This window comes from Quercus robur, chromosome 8 (assembly GCF_932294415.1).
Source record: "Quercus robur chromosome 8, dhQueRobu3.1, whole genome shotgun sequence".
In the NCBI taxonomy this organism is placed as follows: Eukaryota; Viridiplantae; Streptophyta; class Magnoliopsida; order Fagales; family Fagaceae; genus Quercus; species Quercus robur.
The window spans coordinates 40,067,563-40,091,040 of NC_065541.1; the positions used below are offsets into that span (position 1 = coordinate 40,067,563).

The following is a 23,478-nucleotide window of genomic DNA, read 5'->3' on the forward strand; positions in this document are numbered from 1 at the left end:
CCTTACACTGCCTCGGTTCGAGAGTACAACAGGGGCAGAGTGGGTTACATAGCTGAGGCCCTGGAGCAGCCAGTGCTCCTTCTTCGGGATATGGAGGCCTACAGGCGGTTCTCCAAGCCCGAGCTTTTTCTGTCCCTTAAGAGGGACCTTGCGATGGTAAGCCATTCTTGCACCCTTTTATTAAGCCATCAACATTGTTGCATTCTATCCTAATCTCGGTTTTGTTTTGTTGGCAGATCACCCAGCAGGTGTTTGTGGCTGAGGAGTTCTGCCGCAGCAACCGCAGCTTGGCTGAAGCTGAGGTTCAATCTCGGACTGAGGGGGAGAAGACCGTGGGGTCCCTCAAGCAAGAAATCTTTGAACTGACGGAGAAGTTCAAAGAGTCGAAGAAACAGCGTAAGAGCGCGAAGGCTGGCCTGAAGAGTGCTGAAACCCAAGCAGAGGATCAACGCCAGAAATTGTTCGTAACTGAAACCAGTCTTGCTACTGAGAAGCAGAATGTACTGGAACTTAAGGCCGCTCTGCAGAAAGCTGAGGACGAGATACAGCGGGTTAAAGAAGAGGCTCAACTGATCCGGGAGGCTGCAGAGGCTGAAAAGAAAGCTTCTCATCAGCTCGGGATTCAAGAAACGGAGGCCAGGCTATCCGAGGAAATCCCCGAGGTGTGCAGGGACTACTGCAGCATCTCATGGGCTCACGCCCTTGATGCTGCAGGAATTCCTGCGGATTCGGCGCTGAGACTGCCTGAGAACGTCTTCTATCCTCAGGAGATCCGAGAGAATCCTGATGGCGCCCAAGCAGCTTCTGAGCAGGACTTGGCGGTGCCTGATGCCATCCCTGTGCTTGATAAAGCGAAGGATCCTGCCATGGATTCTATCTCCGAGGCCCCTCCTCCTCAGCCAGAGCAGAAGAAGGATCCTCCTACTAAGGCTTAGCTTTTAGGTTTTTAATTTTTGTACTTCCTTTTTTTTTTTTTTTTGAATGAGAGTCGTCTTATTTTTGTTCTTTTGTAAGGACCTCTCTTTGTATTGACCTCGGAATATTAATATAGAATGTTCTCTTTGTTTTCTATGGATGTATGCTGATACTATCCCTTTATTTAACGTTTGCAATGATATAAATAAATATAAACGGACGAGAAAAAAGGATGCCGTGCAGCGAATTTGAATAAGGGTTGCAATGACGCTAGACTGCGTGCGCACCTTGAAATGATTTCCCTTCAGTAATAATTTCCCCTAAGTCTGTGGTCCGAGGAGCCATGAAGGACTTAGGTTCTGTTTAGAACTTTGAACAGTTGCCATAAGTGATAATTTCCCTAAGTCTGTGGTCCGAGGAGCCATGCAGGACTTAGGTTCTGTTTAAAACTTTGAACAGTTGCCATAAGTGATAATTTACCCTAAGTCTGTGGTCCGAGGAGCCATGCAGGACTTAGGTTCTGTTTAAAACTTTGAACAGTTGCCATAAGTGATAATTTCCCCTAAGTCTGTGGTCCGAGGAGCCATGCAGGACTTAGGTTCTGTTTAAAACTTTGAACAGTTGCCATAAGTGATAATTTCCCCTAAGTCTGTGGTTCGAGGAGCCATGCAGGACTTAGGTTCTGTTTAAAACTTTGAACAGTTGCCATAAGTGATAATTTCCCCTAAGTCTGTGGTCCGAGGAGCCATACAAGACTTAGGTTCTGTTTAAAACTTTGAACAGTTGCCATAAGCGATAATTTCCCCTAAGTCTGTGGTCCGAAGAACTAGGCAGGACTTAGGTTCTGTTTATAACTTGGATAAATTGCATAAGTAATAATTTCCCCTAAGTCTGTGGTCCGAGGAACCAGGCAGGACTTAGATTCTGTTTATAACTTGGATAAATTGCATAAGTAATAATTTCCCTTAAGTCTGTGGTCCGAGGAGCCAGGCAGGACTTAGGTTCTGTTTATAACTTGGATAAATTGCCTAAGTAATAATTTCCCCTAAGTCTGTGGTCTGAGGAGCCATGAAGGACTTAGGTTCTGTTTAAAACTTGAATAAATTGCATAAGTAATAATTTCCCCTAAGTCTGTGGTCCGAGGAGCCATGCAGGACTTAAGTTCTGTTTAAAACTTGAATAAATTGCATAAGTAATAATTTCCCCTAAGTCTGTGGTCCGAGGAGCCATGCGGGACTTAGGTTCTGTTTAAAACTTTGAACAGTTGGAAATAATCCAGTGGGCACAGGATAATCACGAAACAAAACATGGGCAAAGCCATTTTCATTAATAATAGTATCTTCTTAGGTTATTTACATTCCATGGTCGAGGTACAGTTTTTTCATCCAAATCTTCTAGATAATAAGCACCTATCCCGGCCACGGATATGATGCGATACGGTCCTTCCCAATTGGGCCCCAGCTTGCCCCAAGAGGGGTTTTTTGCGCTGCCGAGAATCTTTCTCATCACGAGATCACCCGGACCTAAAGGTCGCAGTTTAACATTGGCATCATATCCTTGTCTCAGCTTCTGATGATAATAGGCCATATGGATCGTTGCTTTTTCCCTTCTTTCCTCGGCTAAGTCTAGACTTCTTCCCAATAACTCGTCGTTGTTGTTTGGGGTAAATGAGTTAGACCTCAGTGTGGGAAAGTTGTTCTCGATTGGGAGCACGACCTCAGCCCCATAAGTCATCGAAAAGGGGGTTTCACCGATTGACCGTTGCGGCGTTGTCCGATAGGTCCATAAGACATGTGGGAGCTCTTCTACCCATCTCCCCTTTACCTCATCCAGCCTTTTCTTCAGTCCATTCACTATGACCTTGTTCACGGCCTCGACTTGCCCATTTCCATGGGGGTAGGCGGGAGTGGAGTATCGGTTAATAATCCCAAACTCATGGCAATACTCCCTAAAGTTCTTGCTGTCAAATTGGAGACCGTTGTCCGAAATGAGTGTGTGTGGAGTTCCGAAGCGGGTAATAATGTTCTTCCAGATGAATTTCTGGGCATCCACGTCCCTAATATTGGCCAAAGGTTCAACCTCCACCCATTTGGTGAAGTAATCGGTTCCAACTATTATATATCGCTTGTTCCCCGCAGCTTTGGGGAAAGGACCGACAATATCAAGACCCCATTGTGCGAACGGCCAGGGGCTGGAGAGGGGGTTGAGGACCCCTCCGGGTTGGTGGATATTTGGGACGAATCTCTGGGACTGATCACACTTCTTGGCGTATTCTTGGGCCTCTTTTTGCATGTTCGGCCACCAGTATCCTTGGGTGAGTGCCCTGTGTGCTAGCAACCTCCCTCCGGTGTGACTTACACAAATCCCCTCGTGTAACTCTTCAAGTAAAGACTCAGATTCTTCTGGATGTATGCAGAGTAGGTATGGCCCAGAGTAGGAGCGTCGATATAGTTTGTGGTCCTTCGATAGCCAGAACCGAGGAGCATTTCTTCGTATCTTCTCGGCCTCCAATTTTCCCTCTGGTAGGATGTCGTTTTGGAGGAAGTTTTTTATGGGATCCATCCAGCTGGGACTCTTTCTGATCTGATGGACCTGGGCCGGGTCTCTTCTAATGGGACTCGCTTGGACTAGATCTACGACAAGGATCATTCGCGGCAGATTGTGCGCTGAGGACATGGCGAGAGTGGCCAGCGAGTCTGCATGGGTGTTTACACTCCTGGAAACGTGTGTCAGATTGAAGGATTCAAAACTCGACTATAGGCGTTTGACTTGTCCTAGATACTCTTGCATCCTAGCATCTCTAGCTTCCAGCTCTCCCATCACTTGGCCGACGACCAATTTCGAGTCTGAGAATGCTTCTATTACCCTTCCGCCCAATCTTTGAACCATCGTCATCCCTTGAAGTAAGGATTCGTACTCGGCCTCATTGTTCGTAGCCGAGAACCCCGAGTCTCAGTGATTTTTCAATGGCTGCACCGTCCGGCGATATTAAAACTATCCCAACTCCAAATCCTCTCTGGTTGGCCGCGCCATCCACGTAGACCTTCCAATGCAAGGTCCCCCCTGCTGAAATTGTACCAACCGATTTTCCATCCATGTCTTTCTTCTCGGTTATTGCTTCTACAGAGGGTTCAGCAAACTCCGCGACCAAGTCTGCGAGGACCTGACCTTTGATGAAGGATCTGGGCATATATTTAATATCAAAGGCCCCTAAAAGCGCACTCCACATGGCGATCCTTCCTGTGTAGTCGGTGCTTCGAAGCACCACTTGAAGGGGAAGCTGGGTTAGAACGATGACCGTATGCGCCTGAAAATAGTGAGGGAGCTTCCGTGTGGGGTGTACTATCGCCAGAATTGCTTTTTCCAAAGGTAGGTATCGCACTTCGGCCTCATGTAATGATTTGCTCATGTAGTAAACCGGTCGCTGCACCCCATTATCATCCCGTATCAGTACCAGGCTTACAGCATGGGGAGCTACAGCTACGTATGCAAACAGTACCACGTCTGCCTCAGGGCTGGACATGATGGGTGGTCGTGACAGGTATTCCTTAAGTTGCTGGAAGGCCCGAACACAATCCTCCGACCATTCAAACCCTTTCCACTTATTTATCAAGAGGTAGAAAGGTCGACATTGATCCGCTGATCGTGATATGAACTTGTTTAATGCTGCGATCATGCCAGTGAGCTTCTGCACTTCTTTCGGATTCCGAGGAGCCTGTAGGCTGTTAATTGCTTTGATTTGATCGGGACTTACTTCTATTCCCCTGTGGGTTACCATATACCCTAAGAATTTCCCGGACCCAACCCCGAATGAACATTTGTAAGCATTGAGTCGCAACTTGTGCTCCCTTAAGATAGCAAAGATGATTTCAAGGTCTTTCACGTGCTCGGACACCATTTTACTTTTTACAACCATATCGTCTATGTAAACCTCAATGATTTTGCCTAGCTGTGGCTCGAACATCCTGGTCATCATCCTTTGGTAGGTTGACCCTGCGTTCTTTAGTCCGAACGGCATCACCTTATTGTGATAATTTCCGATGGGTGTCATGAAAGCCGTCTTCTCCTGATCTTTTAACGCAAGGGGTATCTGATGATAGCCCTGGAAGGCGTCCAGGAAACTCATTCGAGGGTGGCCCACGGTTGCATCCACTAATCGGTCAATTCGAGGTAAGGGAAATGAGTCCTTCGGGCACGCCTTGTTTAGGTCCGTGAAGTCCACGCAGACTCTCCACTTCCCTGTTTTCTTTCTTACAACCACCGTGTTTGCCAACCATTCGGGGTAAAAGACCTCTTTAATAGCCCCTGCTTTTTTCAGTTTTGCCACTTCGTCTCTTACGGCACTAGCATGTTCCTTTGAGGGGCATCGGGGTGGTTGCTTCTTCGGAGTGGAAGATGGGTTAACGTTTAGGTGGTGACAAATAAGGCTAGGATCAACTCCTGGGGCGTCGTAGGCATCCCATGCAAACACATCGACATTTCTTCTGAGAAATCCGACCAGTTCCTCTTTTTCTTGAGAAGGCAACTCGGAGCCGACCTGGAAAAATTTCTCCGGGTCGTTGTTGACAGTGAATTTTTCTAAACTTTCACACCTTATCTCCTCGGCTAGCTCATTGTCCTGCCCTGCCGAGGCGACTGGTTGCTATAAGTTCCCAGGGGCCGAGGACTCGGCATGGGACCGATGTAAGATGGCGGCCACCATACACTGCCTGACCATGGCCTGATCTCCTACTTGACCTCTGGATGGGTATTTTACTTTTTGGTGAAGTGTGGAGGATACAGCTTCCAGGGCGTGGATTCATGGCCTGGCAAGTATCGCTGTGTAGGGTGAGTAAGCATCGACCACGATAAAATTTACCTCCACCACCTCCGATCCAGTCTGTATGGGTAGTCTGATCTGCCCCTTTGGCGTAATAGTCTTCCCTTTGAAGCTGATAAGGGGGGAGTCGTAAGCTGTCAAATTCTCTGGCTTCAGGTTCAGCCCCTTGTATAGATCAGGGTACATTATCTCTACTGCACTTCCTGGGTCTACTAACACCCTTTTCACATCGAAGCCTCCGATTCCTAACGTAACCACTAAGGCATCGTCGTGAGGTTGGATAGTTCGTCTCTTATCCTCGTCCGAGAATCCTAGTATCAAAGAGCTCCCCTTTTTAGACCTTTTAGGTTCCCTTTTCCTGTCCTCGGAGGGGAGCCGACCAACAGCCAGTACCTTGGAAGGGGGTGGCCTAGTTCTTCCTGGTGCGGCGAGGATGACATGTATTGTTCCGATGGGGGGTCTTAATGACACATCCTTTCGAGGCTCTTGCATTGCTTGACCGGGATGGCCGCTTGAGGGGTGCAGAAGATGACGTAGCTTCCCTTCTCGGACCAACTGATCTAGATGATTCCATAGATTCCTGCAATCCTCAGTGGTATGCCCATGGTCCTGATGATAGTGGTAGTACAGGTTCTGGTTACATTTGGAAGGGTCTCCGGCTATTTTTCCCGGCCATCTGAAGTAGGGCTCGTTTCTTACTTTCTCCAGCACCTGTTGTACTGGCTCCCTAAACACGGCATTCACCGTTTGCGTGTTACTCTGTCCAGCCTGTCGCGGAAAATCTCTCCTCGGCTGGTTATGGTTATATTGTTCCGACCTAAAATCATTTGCTTTGGGGGGAATGATCTTCTCCTTTCCCCTTCCTTGTAGCTGATCTTCTTCCACCCTTTTGTACTTGTCGATCCTATCCATCAACTGATGAACGTTGGCAACTGGTTTACCAGTGAGAGATTTTCTTAAGCCATGCTCGGTGGGGAGACCGCTTTTGAATGTGTTGATAGCAACATCATCATGGTTGTCATCTAACTCGTTATACACCTCCCAATATCTATCCGAATATGCCTTCAGGGTCTCCCCCTCGTGCATGGATAAGGACAATAGCGAACTGAGGGGTCAAGGGACTCTGATATTTGTAATAAAGCGGGAGCGGAAAGCCTGAGTGAGCTGTTTGTATGAGCCTATGAAATTTGTCTTCAGGCTATTGAACCACCTCATCGCCATTGGTCCCAAGCTGGATGGGAAGACTTTGCACATCAGGGCCTCATTTTGCGAGTAGATAGCCATTTTTTGGTTAAACTGACTCACGTGCTCTACTGAGTTTGCTCGGCCATTATAGATGGCGAACGCTGGTTGGTTGAAGCGTCGAGGCAGCTTAGCCCCTTCAATTCTATACATGAAGGGTGACCTTGAAATCTGGTCTAGCGCCCTCTTCATAGCATCATTTCCCAAACCCTTGCTGGATGGGCTCTCATATTTCCGTACAGGGCGTGGTTCCCTTTCGTAAGAAAAGGTTTCACTTGGGGGGGTCCTTGACCTCTGTCGGTAACTCGTATCCTCCCCATTAGAGGACTCATCTGAGCTAGAGGGAGATCGTTTTCGCTGCACACGTCGTAACTTCCTTTTCAGGTCATCTATCTCTCGCTGCATGACTTGATGACTATTTCGCCTCTGGGATACATGACTACCTATCTGGGTGTGACTCTGGCTCGTCTGGATAGTATGCACACTTCCCTCACGATTCCTTCTGCCGCTTGGGTTGTCAGGGTTATTTTGCCTCTGGGACTCAATGGGTTGTGTCTGTTGAGAGTTAGCCTGGTGAGGATTCTCCTGGTGTGGACCTAGTTCTGCCATGCTCGACCATTGTGCTAGCTGATACCTTAGTTCTTCCCACAGACGGTGCCAATTGTAGGGACACGATTTTAGTTAACCCGGTCCTGGATGGTTAGGCCCTGGCCCAAGAAGTCCCACACAATGAATTTTGTAGAGTATGGGCTGAAGAACTCAGTTCCAGTTGGCTCAGACGGTTCGTTGCATGTCCTTAGTGGATGTAGAAACGTGAATCAAGAAAATGGATGTGAAAGTGGAAGTTTTATTCATGGCTATGCATTCATACAATGAATCCTTGCTTTTTTCTCTTCTCTCCTCCCTTTTTTTCCGTCCCCTTCTTTTGGGGGACTCTTACATATTATATAGGCCCTCTTTTATCATCTGGGCCCTACACTTGTTGATCATCCAAACCCCCACTTGAGCACCTGTCCCATCAGACGCCCTTACCAGTTCTTTGTGAGTTGTAGTGACCAAGGTAACACTGTTCAGGGGTCTTCTCTTCATTAATGCGGCCAGGAGAGTAGTTGTGGTGCATTTAATGTGGTGGTGACAGCCTTTGCTGGGATATTTTGAGCCTCTTTTCTTTTTACGTGTTTGGAGTGAGGGCTACAGTAACTGGGATGCATCATTGACCTGGACTTTGGAATGTTCGAGGAGGAATTACTCCTCGGACGTGTTTTCTTCGCCCCAGTTGGCTTGGGCAGGGACTATGGGCCGCGACGTCTCCTCGGACAGAATGGTCCTCGGACGGGCCCAAGGCCCATCCAACTTGTTATTTTGGGCCGGTCCCCACAAAGAGTATTTTGCTAGATACTTTAGAAAAATAGGTATTTTGCTACGTATTTTAAAAATAAAGAATATTTAGCCATTTTGCCCTAAAAATTTGTATCCTTGTAATAAGTCGTCATTATGATTTATGAATTCTTTCAATACACGATTGGATAAAGTTGAGGCTAAGAAAATGAGTACATGAGAAATTGAGAATGACATTTTCCATCCTCACTAGGTTGGTGTAGATATCCGTACTTGTATGTGGCTTTTTTATTTTTTGGGGGACTACTGAGTTTATGGTGTTGGGTTTTGTGGAACCTAGTTGTGTTTGATCCGATTGATGACCCAACCCGAATAATGTTGCGTGGTTTTTAATGGGAGACTTCATGGACTAAGCCTTTTGGGGGTTCGAGGGCAATGCTTCGGGATAAATTTTTGGTCCATTTTATAGCCCATTGTGAATCCTGTATGCAAGATATAAAAAAACGTTGTTTTGATGATTAGGGTTTGTCATTGTAATTTTTTAGAGAAAAGAAAAATTGTACTGCTGCACTTTGTATTTTTCCTTGATAATAGTGAAATTTCTGCAACTCTGTGGACGAAGGCAAATTGCTGAACCATGTAAATACTGTATTACGCGTGTGATTATTATTTTCTTTTGGCTTGTATTTTCTCCATTTTGTTTCTCACAGATTTAGGAATTTCATGTTAATTCCCTACATATGGGTTGAGAGTTAACAGTCAAAAATCCATCTATTTGTTGTTTCTTCTTCTATGAAATTATTTGAAAAATAAATAGGCGTAAATGCACTTTTAGTCCCTACATTTTGAAGTCATTTCTATTTTGGTCCCTACATTTTATTTTTACCACTTTTAGTCCCTAAACCAATTAACGCCTGACATTTAGGTTCTTTCCGTCACTCAACTAACAGCAAAAGCTGATGTGGCAAACGGAACAACCTATTGACACAGTAAATGTTGACGTGTCCATTAAAATAATATTAAAAATGCTACATCAGTATCTACGTCAGCTTCCACATAAGCATCTAACCTTAAAAAATAAATTGATAAATTTTAAAAATTATAAAAAAACAAAAAAAACATAATTAAAAACAAAAAAAATGGTGGAAATTAGATCTATTATGTTTGTGCCTAGTTTCTTTTTCTTCTTTATTTTTCTTCTTTTTCCCACTTTGCGACTCTGTCAATTCTTTCTTCTCTCTTTTCACAAAATTAAATATACCAATTTTTAGACACAAGATTAAAAAAAAAATAAAAAATAAAAAAACTTTTGAAACCCCACAAACCTAGATCAAAATCCCAACCCACTGGCAATATAGACCAAAATTGTCTCAAGCCCTTTCTCTCCAAATTGGTTTAAGTTCAGACTCTCTCTTTAACTCACCCTCTCTCTTTAACTCTCTTATTGACCCTTCATATTAGATCATGAAGAGAGAGAGAGTGAGCTTTCTTTTCCTCTCTTACTGGCCCTTCAGATTAGATAGAAAAGAGAGAGTAGGCGAAGGCGAGAGAATTAGCGAGGGAGGTGTGGGTCTGGGAGCTACTACCTAGAGTAGCGGCATTGGTGAACAGTAGTGGGCAAAGGCAAAGAAGATAAGGATGGCGGCTTAGGGTGATTTTGGAGTGGCGGCTTGGGGTTTTGGTGGACAGGGATGGATCTTGCGGCGACGCTCTTCTTCAGATACCAGCGAGTCCACCTCCACCACCAAAGCGGCGGCGCTCTTCTTCAGATCGGTCATTCTGTTTGGGTCTTGCTGGGGTTTGCCTTGGGTCTTGAGACCGTGAGAGTTGATCATGACTTTGAGTGGTCATGTTGTTTAGGTCTTGAGACCGAGAGAGTTGTTCTTGTTGGGAATGAATGGGAGAACTCGGGTGCATCAATGAAAGAGTGAGAGATGATAATTTGTTTTTTCTTTTCTTTGGTGTTCTTGTGATGGGTTTGAGTTCTTGGATTTTGGGTTTGATTTGGGAAGAACAAGCTGTTAAATGAAGAACATCAATAAATTTTTTGATCTCTATTTCCTTTTTTTTTTTTTCTTTTTTCATTTGTGTTGTTGTGATCTGGGTCTATGTTTGTGTTTGATCTCTGTTTTTTTTTTCTTTTTTCTTTTTTCGTTTGTGTTATTGTAATTTGGGTTTGAGTTCTTAGTTGCTGGGTTTGTGTTCTTGTAATCTGGGTTTGAGTTCTTGTTGCTGGGTTTGAGTTCTTATTGCTGGGTTTGTGTTCTTGTAATCTGGATTTAAGTTCTTGTAATTTAGATTTAAGTTCTTGTTGCTGGGTTTGATTAGGAAGAACAAGTTTAATGTTCTTATTAAAATTAATAATGATAAGTAATATATATTTTTTAAATTAAATTAGATTTAAGGTTTTTTTTTTTAATTTTAATAATATTTTAATTGCCACATCAACACCACGTAAGTTAACAGGGTGTTTCGTTTGTCACGTCAGCTTTGGACGTTAGTTGAGTGACGGAAAAGACCTAAATGTTAGGCGTTAATTGGTTTAAGGACTAAAAGTGATAAAAATAAAATGTAAGGACCAAAATAGAAAAGACTCCAAAATGTAGAGACTAAAAATGCATTTACGCCAAACAAATAACATGCTTATGCAAATTTATTGTGTTGCAAATAATAAATCCATTGAGAAATCGTTAGGAATTTGGAAAAATTTATGGTGTTGCAAACAACACAACTTTACACAAAATTGTGTTCAGATCCATTTAGAACAATATAATTCACAAACCATACATCCATTGAGAAATCATTAGGAAGTTGGGCTTTTTTATAGAATCATGGTTAGAGAAAATCAAAGCCTGCTTTTCCATAATCTAAATATTTACATAATGATGCCGAGGGCCTTGTTGCTCAATTGGCACCTCCTGGTATTTTCAATAAAAACGTCCAAGTCCCCTTAGCCAACAATCAAATTTAAAAATAAAAATAAAACCCACATAATGATGAAATGTACGTTCTTAGACTCCTGGTGCTCCACTAATTTCACTTACCGGGTATTCACCAAGACTGCTTTAGGATCAGAAATTACATGAAAATGTGAGCTTGATTTGAGGAATTGTGAAAATCCTTGATGTTCTAGTTAGTTGTCTTATTATCAAGTCACATAGTTAAGGATTTAGCTTGGTAATGACCTTGAGGCAGGACAGAAGGACAACGAGTTATGTTGATGAAGAGGCAGTGACATGCGCTCAGAAGGACATGGTGCAGGAGCGGGGTGTGCAATGAAGGTAGGAATCTCCTCACCAGGCATCAAAACTGATACGCCTTTGGCATACACTGTCATCTGCACAACTTAATTAACAGATAATTAATCACAAATATGGAGGCAATGCAAAGAAAAATATGTGAGTAAAACAATCACAATCAAACCTCAAAATAGGCAACCTAAGACCACAATGATGCGAAAAGGAGCTATATAGCTTCTCTTTTACTCATCCACTAAATAGACCAAAGCAAAATGTGTGTTTAGGGGTTAACACTCAATAGGCTACATCATTGTGCAGATTCTGTGAGGATTTTGTGGAAGGAAAGAAGAAAAACTAATGAGAAAAATTCTATAGCAATGATTGATCACCCTTGACGGCACTAATAAGTTAGGTGATGAATTGGGTTGCCATCCAATGTCACATGACTACTACAAATTCTACAACCACAAATAATGCTGGTGAATACATGATTAACTGCAATGCAAGAATGGCAACAGCAATACAATATTATAGAGGATATACTTAAGAGTCTTGGATTATGCATTTGATGATGAAGCCTCTGAAATATCTACCGAGTGAAGTGAGTAATAGTTGGTGAAAACTCGCTTAATTATCAGAAAACAACATCATATGCAAGTCCTGTGACATTCTATTATGGTAAATGATAAAAGGTTTATATAGCATGGAGGCGTACTGGCTAAATAAGAATATCTTATGCAAACTCTTAATTTTGATTGTTAATCTGAACATTCTAATAAACAGATAGCAGTTAAAAAGATGCCTTACCAGGGGACCAAAATAATTACTTTATCATTCTTAAGATAGAAGACTAGGACATATAATAGTGGAGGTAGACATAGGAATAATTCCTTTACAACTTTTAAACATCTTTTATAATTATGCTTTGTCTGTGGATTTCATAAATGTTTCCATAAATCATGGCTTTCTTGTAACCAAATGTCATTGTGGAATTTCGTATAAAAAATCTGCAACATTCCTGTGTGTTAGTGTCACGCTGATACTGCAAAATGGCTAACTAAACCAAGATGGTATGGATATATAAGCAAATGTTACCTATCAAAAATAATATATATAAGCAAATGACCCTGGATGCTAGAGTTAGCAGGACTTTACTAGGTTTATAAAATGGTGAACCCTGAACACGATCTGTAACTTTCCCAATATTAGTATAATCTTCTTAGCACATAGGGGGGGGGGGGGGGGGGGGCCTATAGCATGTGATGAGAAATTCCAAAAGTGAGAGAGAGTTGCGTGTATCTAAGCAAGAAGCCATGCTGAATATATGTATTTATGGTACATGACAAATCTTGGATGACACTGTTTAGTAGATGGAAAATACAAAAATGTTTACTATTATCAATTTTACTATAAAAGATTTATAAACTACCGTAACAATAAATTTGATTGATACCATTTTAACAATATAATAAATAAAAGTTTCAATTACTTTTTCGATAAAATTTTTGTAATAAAATTTATAATATTGCTCTTAGTAGATTGTCAATTCAAAGCATACTCCAACAAATTACCGCATAACTTTTACATAGAGTAATTACTGCAGACGTTGAACACAACTTTCTGGTTGGTCTTTTATGACACCTGTGGCAAAGACACATGCTGGTGACATGTAGTGGACCCATGAACACCGAAAAACTAGAATAGACAAGCAAGCCATCGTACTAATGTCCCCCTTTTTTTTCTTTTCCCTTTTTTTATTTTTGAGAGACACCGACAGTACTGTCTCCCTTAACTCTTAAGTGTTAATGTGTTATGAACAAAAGCACATTAAAAAAAACAACAACAACAAAAAAACAATGTAGGAATGTTCAATAGACAATCATATATGTTAGAAGACTGTTGGTCATACATAAATATCTGGAAGCTCATTGGTGTTAAATTTAAGCTCTTGTGGATAAAATCCAGTACGAGGATCACTGATTTTAATTTGCAGAGATGGCTGCTATGTAAGGAATAATGTTATTTTTAAAGGTTTTAACATTGCAGCCAGTTTGATATAACTTTTCTAGATTGAATATAAGAACAGAGTAGCACTATAATTTATTAAGAATGGTTTGGAATTACAAATATTATAATTACTACAATATAAAGTACAGGATATCCTACGATTCCATGATCTTAATTTTCAACAAGGTTGCGTTGGAGCGCCGTTGTAATAAAATATTATTACAGTGCAGTATTACATGCAGCCCACTAGAGAAAATCCAAAATCTAAATAATCTTCAATGGATATGAGGAATTATAAAATTAGTATGACCTGTCCATAAGTGAAGCCACCAACCACAATTAGCTGAATTGTCTAAATGTTGCTATAATAAACTAAGTCTAATAATCAAATTCAGTACGGGGATTGCACGAGAGAAAGAGCCATATCATCTCTGTTTTAAAAGTAAGCAACTAGCAATTATCCAAAAAAAAAGAAAAAAGAAAAAAGAAAAAAAAGAAGCAACCAACAAGCACTAGGAGATGAACTCTGAATTCAACTTGCGGTCCACAATAAATAGAAGGGAAATTTGGATAAATCTCTGAATGATTTGATGATTGTTAGATTATTAGATCTTAATTATTTGTGAACAAGCTTTGATGATAATTCGAATTTGGCAAAAAAGTGTTAGAATTGTCGATTTGTTAGGAACAAGATTAAACAGGAAATGACTGATTTAAAGCCCATGTTTTGGTGTTGAACGTGCAAAGGAAAATGATATATCAGTTTTCAAAGATCATCAGGTAGACAAGAGCTTTGGCACATGTCTTGCACGGACAATTCAATATAGGGTCTACCATTTGATTGTCTGCGAGTAATAGGGCCCTTGCAGGTCTCTACCGCAATAGCTTCTTTGTCTAATATGCTATCTTTTAACCCTCTTGAAGATGGGGGTAGACACAAAAACAGAAAATAAAGGAACCAAAATTTGAAACTATATATTGGCAACTTTGGCCTACATATACAATGTTTTCATGAAGAACTATAAAACTGGTAATCAATGGTTAACATTTACAAATGATGGTGTATAACATTCATGAGCCGTTTATATTTTGCATAAATGAGCTATAGTTTACACACAAAAAAAGAAGTCTATGAACCAAAAACTATCAAAATCATATTAGGAGGTTCATGTTGATTTTGCATTTCACACACACAAAGGGCAAGAGAGAGCGTACCTTAGGAGATGGATAATCAAGCTTTCCATTGTGTGCCTCGAGATCCGTATGTGTGTTTTCACGGGACTGTGTTGATCTTGTCCTCATAAGCCTTTCAAAGATAGCCATGACAAGGAACATTGAGATGAGAATAGCAGTGGCCACGAACCCAAATGACATCGCATTGACTGAGTTGTACAAGTGTCTCCATTGCTCCTCTCTCTCTCCGTTTAATGGATCCACTATTGGTGCTAGTGCTACTTCACCGCCACCCATTACACACTCACTTTAATAAAACCTCTCTCTCTCTCATAATCAGTAAGCAGAGGAAGTAGAAAGGTACGGAAGTGAGTGAAACCCAGATGCTATTTTCTTCATAGTGATAAAGTAAGTTTGTTGAGGGTGGTCATGGTAGCCTAGCTAGTTAGCACAACTTTTTCAGACAGAACTGATAAAAAAATAATTTCAAGAGTATAGTAGGGGAAAAAAAATAAACGAAAGAGAAAAGGTGGGGGCTTTTTCAAGGCTTTATGTTAACCCAAGACTGGTGCTTCCAAAGAGATTGAGAGAGAGATATAAGTATATAACCAGAGATCGGAAGAGAGCCCTGGCTGGTTTATTGGGTTTTCACTTCTTTGTTAGAGGTTTTAGCCTTTGTACTTGCTTGCAAGTTTTTAAACTGTTTTTGTTGTAAATTGTGACTTGTAGGACATGAAAAAAGGTGTAGCAAATTTGTGGCCTTAAATGTAAGCTTATGTCAATTTTTTTTTTTTTGGGGAGAAAAAAGCTTATGGCATTGTATCCACTAAAGATTACAATATTATGTTTTATATGATTATTGATACAAGCATTTATCTTTTATTTTTTGAGTGGTGTCAAGGATATATACTACAAATTTTATTCTATAAATTGACTTATCATTAACCACAAAAATATAATTCAAACATTTATTTATTAGGTTGTTAAAGTAACAACAATCATATTCTCTCAATTTGTAAAATTCTTGTAGAGTAAATCAATAGTACTCTTACTATTGCACATCCTTAGTGCGATGATCACTCTACAAGTATAAGTATTTGTGAAGTGTGGGGAGCAAGGGTCGGGGTTTAAGTCTCTAAGAGGAAGTTTCACACACATATACACTTAGATTATGCTATAATAGAATTTCTATCTTTTATCAACCAAAAAAAAAAAAAAACTTTTAGCATTTTCCTTATTTTTTGCTAAAAAAGATCTATCATTTATTAATTTGTTATTTGGTCCATGAATTTAAAAAACGGACTAGACTGGCCGGTCCGACCGGTTGAACCAAGAATTGGAGCCTAGTCCAGTCCGAAAAAAAAGGCCTAAAATCGGTCAAAACCGATAAAAACGGAGAATCGGAGACAAATCCAGTTTTGCCTCCGGTCCGATTTTTAAAACCATGATTTGGTCCCTCTTATAAGTGTACCTTCTATTTCATTCTAAGTTGTCTCACATATACGACTATTTGAAAAGTCAATTGACACTATATAGTTGATTAGGTGTGTGCATGGGTCGAGTTTGGCTTAAATGTTATCTCCATAAAACAAAAAATAAAAGAAAGGTTTTCATTAATTGTTTAAGCATTTCTTTTAATAAATTATTAAAATTCACATAATAGGCCTAAATTATATTCCAAATTCATCAAAATTTATTCTTAAAACACCAATATAAATAAAAATAATTACTGAAATAAGTGTAAAAAAAAACTTATATATATGCTGGGTTGGGTTAGATTGATTGAAAAATTAAAGCTATCAACCTGAACTTGACGCCTAAGGCTTTAAAAAGAAAAAATTCCAACCCATCAATCCAAAAAAAAACTAACTTGAGGTGTTAATTAGTGGGTTGAATGCACACCCCTAATGATAACTTTCATAATTGTAATTTATTTTATTTAAAAATTCAAAACTCATCTTTCATGATAATTTCAATTAAGGAGGATGATTTTGTAAACTTGTACATTTTTTTTTGAAAGACAATGTATTACATATTTTTTTCTTACAAAGTTGAATTTTCTAAAGAGCATTAACAATATGCGACAAAGAGAATACTATCTACAGATAATATAATTTCCACAATTCACATATAATTCCCCCTTTTGAGTAAACATGTGTAAGTTCGACAAAAAAATAATAATAATAACAATAATAAAAAAGTTGATAAATAAATATAATATAATTGAGACCAAATTCATAAATTAGTTTTTGATTAAGCAATATCCCTATATATTTAATTAAGATCTCAATTGAAGCATTTTCAAGATGCTATCTCCTTAACAAAAAAAAAAAAAAGCATTTACTCTGTCCAAAAAAAAAAAAAAAAAACTCAAATAGGCCAACTTGATCATTTTTTTTATGAAAAAAATAAATAAAACTAATAATTTCAGAAATATTACATGTTAAATTTTATTGTTTAGGCCCTTTAGGGGTGTACCACGGGAATAAACAATTAAGCATAATTACTACTATTAGTTGTAAATATCTTGTGACTTCTAACTGGGAATTTTTTTTTTTTTTTTTTTATCTCTTAAATTGCCCATTTACTTTTTCAATATTTATTGTTTTCTAAAAAAAAAAAAAAAAAAAAAAAACTTTTCAATATTTACCATTAACAATAATCTTTCAAATGTGTATATAGATGAGCTTAAAATCTAGTTTCTTATCACTGTACGATATGTTTGTTTGTTTGTGTTTTTTTTTTTTTTTTTTTTTGAATTGCAAATGTGCTTTTATTCAACTTATTTTTTAGGCACAATAAATCAATAAAAATAACCTATCCCAAACGAAAAAAAAATACACATTAACTTTTTCTAATCTAAACTTATTTCCAATTAGCTCATTTTAGGTTCTTATTTTCTCTATAACTAAATATTCTACCAAGATAAGTTATAACGCTGGAATAAATCATTTTTGACTATCTGAGCATCATACATTGATCAAGCCATACATAAAACAACTGGGTCCCATACTCCCATCCCAAAAACAAAGCATAAAGTGGTGTGGCAGGAAAAGTAACACCCTCAGAGAGAGAGAGAGAGAGAGAGAGAGAGTTGTACATATATACACACACGAAATGATACATTTAACCCTTTATGTACGGGGTGTAATTTTCATTGCATAAAGTAAAAATCTAAAATCAGCTTCTCTAGAATTAAAAAACTTTTAAATTTGACATATATGATTTTAAAATTTAGATTTTACTCTTTAAAATTATATTCTGTTTGCATTAACAATCTCTCTGTTCATATTTTTTTATTAAGTGTCATATAAATTTGACATGTAACATTATTTTATTGGACAAATTAAACACATGTGGCAAACTTATGTAGGACTTCACAAAATATATGGACATAAAGGCTATTGGTGCAAATAGAATATAATTTCAGGAGATAAAATCTAAATTATAAATTTTAGAATGTAAAATTCAAAAATCCTTAAACTTCATTTACTGCACATTTGTCAGCGTATTGAATATGGTCTTTTTGTCTATATTTACGAGAAACGTGATCATTAAGAGTCAATTAAATCAAAAATCCTTTTAATGTATGAAAGTAATTAAAATGTGTCACTTTAATTTAGAAAATGATTTTGCGAATCTTTAATTCTTTTTTATTCCCTTTCCTTTTACTAACCATTCTCCTGTGTTCTCCCTTGCCCACATTATTGACTTCTTTCATTCACTTTTGTCGATATTATCGACTCCTTTACCACTGCGAGCTTCTCTCTTTTCCCGCTAAACAACCTCCCCCCTAAACAACAGTAAACCCTAAATAGCATGCACACAAGTAATGTTACAGACAACAATTTTTATAATAAATTTCATACCTGTTGACTTGACAAATTATTATTGATTCTCATATGAGCCTACCATTGACACTACTTTATTATTCACCATTAACAACTTGCCACCTCAGATAGATGTGAAATTTATTTTTGATTTTGACGTGCTTTAGACTTAATGCTAAATGACTTTCGATGATTTTAAATTAATGAAAAAATAAATAATTCATTTAATTGTGAAAAGTGATATAAATTTAAAGTTTGGAAAACAAAGCGAAGATATTGAACAAAAAAAACCCTAACCATACTAGATTTAGGATTGCCGAGGAGAGAGAAATTCAAACCAAAGAAGAAGATCTTACTAAGCTATCTAAACTGGGGTTTGGATGGTGATGAGCTATGGTGTTAGGACACACAAACTAGGGTTATAAGTGGAAATTTGACCTCAAATCACTTCAACTTGAGAAACAAAAATTCTTCCTTGGCAATGGCTCGTTAAATCTTTGACCATTATCTAGGTTGATCAAATTGGATTTCCTCATAGTTTTGGAAAACTATGGCGTCAATGAAAGCAAATATATGTTAATTAGATTTAGATCTAGTAGCACTATGCAATTACTATTTGTTGTGAGATGTAAAAGTTAAGATGGTTGAAAAGTAAAATGTAATAAAAAGGTAATTTTTTTTTTTTTTTTATAATTTTACAATTTCAACTTTTATGACTCACAACCAAGGACTGAACTACCCATTAGACTAGGGGGGCAATGGCCCCCTCTTTTTTTTATAAATATTATTATATATATGTGTACTAATTTTAGTAATTTTGTTATACAAAATTGCATTTTATTTCACTTTAACAATACCATTAATTATTTTAATAGTAATGCTATACTCACAAACTTTTTTATAACATTTTTACAAACCGTTTTGGTAACAAATTCTTATTGGATCGAATATGAGCACACCATTCACATAATTTTTGTACTTACCAGTAACTGCTTATCACATCAGTAATTTATAAAAAAACTTGTAGCTCTAGCATTTTCCTCATTTTAGTAATGATAAAAAAAAATTATATATCTAAAATCTAAAACAAAATATACAAGCCAAAAAAAAAAAATTACTAGTAAAACTAAAAACAAAATTAAGCTCAATTAACTAATTTTATCCAAAATAAATAACTCTGCCCTTTAAAAAATTATATACAAAAATAATTTTGTTCTTACTCATACAAAAAAAAAAAAAAAAAAATTCTTAGCAGCTAAGTAACAGAATCAGAGGTTAAAACCGTTGCACACAACCAATAATAAAACTACCCCCTTAACTCAAAATTCTGACTCCATCCCTACTTACAACCAAGTGATAATTGTATGGTGCAATAACATTACCTATTGCATCAGATGCAATTCTACGTCAATGGTTCTATGGTGTGTTATGTACTTTTTTTTTTTTTTTGAGAAGCAAACTGAATCAACTATTATTAATATGTAAGGTTAGCCAGCTTCAACTAAAAGTAGAGGCAAAATGTGGGAGGGAACCTCCTCCATCCAAACCACTAAACCGTTAACATGTTTAGTAAGGCTATGAGCTACAAAATTCCTTTTTCTTTTAACATGAGAAATTTTAAAATTGTGAAAAGAGTCTACATATATTTTAATCTCCTTAATGAGATTACCATAGGAAGCTAAGGACTGCTCCTCCGCTTGAATTGCTTTTGTAATGATCTCCGAATCTCCCTCCAATATTATCGAGTTAAGATTAAGATCTCTTGCAAGCATGATGGCTCTTCTTGCAGCTGCTGCCTCCACGTCTGCCACCGTCTGAAGGAGAGGAATTTTCTCTGTTAGTGATGCGAGCACCCCACCCACATTGTCTTGGATCACAGCCCCTAAGCCTGCACTGTTGGAATCCCGGAACACTACTCCATCGTAATTTATCTTCTAGAAAGGAGCTTGTGGAGGAGACCAGGTCGCTGTTATGTGGAGAGTGGCCTACTCAGTCGCTGGCTTCATTGGTTGCATCCGGTTGTAGTCAAGCAACTATTGTCGAGCACAGGCAACGATCTGACTGAGCGAAGTGGCTGAAAGGCCAACCTTGATCTAGTTTCTCCAATGCCACAACTGCCAAACGATCATGGCGAACAAATCTAAATCGAGTCCAGCTTCTTCAACATGCAGTATGAGCTTTTGGAAGTCATCCCAACGAACTCTGTTCCTGAAGCTCCAACCCGTATTAGCATCCCTGACCTCGTTCAAACATGGACACAGCCACAAGGCATGTACCACATCCTCTGAATGTGATTTACAATGATCACAAATATCTTCCTGTAGCACCTGCCGTTTGACTAAGTTTGTTTTAACAGGGATGGCATTTTTTGCAGCCCTTCACATGAAGTTTTGGACTTTTGGTAGTACCGAGAGACCCCAAATGATCTTCCATAACTTCTGTGATGGGGCAAGATTATTGTTAAGAGGGTTCGAATTTTCCTTTTCCTTTGATAGTAGATTATATCTTGATTTAACTGTGTAAGTACCAGATTGTGTATGACGCCAAATTAATCTATCTCTAGCTAAAACACCACCAAGTGAAATGCCCTGAATTAGCTGACCCTCTTCAGGCTTGAACAAAGCTTGTAGCAAGTCCATATCCCAATTTCGCGTTTGGGCATTGATCAAGGAGCTTACCCTCACTTCTGGAAATTCAATCCCCATCGAATTACTGACCCTTGGTGTAGATATAGAGGGTAGCCAAGCATCACCCCAAATGCTAATATCTTTCCCATTACCCACCCTCCAACGCCCTCCTTTTTTCAAGACCTCCCTACCCTTCAATATGGTACGCCAAGCATATGACCCTTTGGTTGAATCTGGTGCCTCCAAGATAGAACAATTCGAGAAAAATTTTGCTTTGAAAATTTGATAGAAGAGTGAATTTTCATTGTGAAGAAGCCGCCAAGCATGTTTAGCTAGGAGAGCATCATTAAACATAGCCAAGTCTTTGAAACCCATGCCCCACTCCTTTTTCGGCTTACACATAGTGCTCCACTTTACCCAATGGATCTTCCGTCTATCTCCTCTTTGACCCCACCAAAATTTTCTAATAAGACCCTCAATTTCATCACACAATCCCACCGGTAATTTGAAACAAGTCATAGTGTAAGTGAGAATGGCTTGGACAACGGCTTTAATGAGGATTTCCCTCTCGGATTGAGAGAGCAATTTTTCCCCCCACCCTTGGAGCTTTTTCCATACTCTCTCATTGATATATTCAAAACTAGCCTTTTTCCTTCTCCTAATCAAAGAGGGTAACCCCAAATACTTCTCATAACTTCGAATTTCAGGAACTCCTAGGGCATTCTTGATGTATTGCTTTCTCTCCGGAGTGGTGGACTTGCTAAAGAAAATGGTGGTTTTGCCTTTATTTATGTGCTGCCCCGAATATTTGCTATATGTATCCAACAGTTCCAAGACTTTGTCACATTCCTGAGGAGTAGATCTACAAAATAACAAGTTATCATCTGCAAAGAAAAGACGGGTTAGTTTAGGGCCATTTTTGCAAAGTGGGTAGCCATGTAGTTCTCCTTGGCTGACTGCTTGTGAAATGAGACCATGCAGACCCTCAGTGCATAACAAGAATAGGAAAGGAGAGAGGGGATCTCCTTGCCTAATTCCTTGGGTTGGCTTGATCATGCCTTTGGGCTCGCCATTCACCAATATGGAATAGGATACTGTTTTTACACCCACCATCATCAATTGGATCCACCTTTCTGTAAAATCCATCCGTCTCATTACTGCTTTCAAGAAAGACCATTCCACTCTATCGTACGCCTTACTCATGTCTAACTTCACTGCCATGTATCCCTCTTTCTTAGATTTGTGCTTCTGCATACTATGTAGACTCTCAAAAACAACCAAAATATTATTAGAGATAAGACGACTCTTTGTAAAGGAACTTTGATGTTCCGTTATGAGAGTAGGTAATACTTTCTTTATTCTATTAGCCAATACTTTAGAAAAAATCTTATACAGTATGTTACAAAGGCTTATAGGTCTAAATTCAGAAAATAACTCCGGGTTTTTTACTTTGGGGACTAGGGATATGAAAGTATGGTTCAAATGACATGGGAACGTGGCTGTATTAAGGAATTGTAAGACGGTGGTTGTTACCTCATCACCAACCAGCGGCCAAAAGTGTTGGAAAAAAATTGGAGGCATTCGCCCGCTGCCTTGAGAGGGGCCGTCTGCTTCACTGCTTCATGTACTTCCCAAACCTTAAAATCAGCTGATAGCTTTTCATTCATTTGTGCACTAACCCAAGTTTCAATAGTCAGCAAAACTTCTTCAGGAAACATGGGATTAGCTGAGGTGAAAAGTTCTTTGTAATATTGGATAATGATGTCTGCCACTTCCTCATTATTTGCACTCCATTGCCCATTTGGATTTCTAAGCTTATGTTTGTAATTTTTTGGGTACCTGTTGGTTGCTTTACTATGAAAAAATCGTGTGTTACGGTCTCCTTGTACTGCCCATTGAATTTTGGAATGTTGCAGCCACATTTGGTTCTCTCTATCCAAGAGAATTTCAATTTCACTCTTCAGTTCCCTCACCCAAGTGTTCAGCCCCAACTCCATTGCAATCCTTTCGGCCTCAGCTAGTTGTCTTCTCTTTTTTTCCAATTCATTCCTCACATTACCGAACTTCTCATGGCTCCACTTAGTGAGTTCGACACCACACTTCTCAATTTTTCCAAGGATCCGATTATTGAAAAAATTAGATTCACTAGACAGCCACACGGCTTCAACTGTATCAGAGCAACCTTTGTCGGACAGCCACATCTCTTCAAATCTAAAAATTTTCTTCTTTTGAGTCACCTCCAAATCTATGAGAGTGATCAAGAGTGGTCGGTGATCTGATGAATCCGA

The 23,478-nt window shown here is 39.0% G+C and overlaps 1 protein-coding gene across 1 annotated transcript; it reads right to left on the reverse strand.

Annotated features, from left to right (window-relative positions):
• Positions 1–11,087: 11,087 nt before the first annotated feature.
• LOC126695483 (uncharacterized) lies at positions 11,088–15,455 on the reverse strand. The gene is made up of 2 exons (XM_050392240.1): positions 14,776–15,455; positions 11,088–11,651 (listed from the first exon to the last, which is right to left on the reverse strand). Exons 1-2 carry the CDS (start codon positions 15,028–15,030, stop codon positions 11,484–11,486), a joined length of 423 nt encoding a protein of 140 aa, XP_050248197.1. The 5' UTR covers positions 15,031–15,455; the 3' UTR covers positions 11,088–11,483.
• Positions 15,456–23,478: the final 8,023 nt, after the last annotated feature.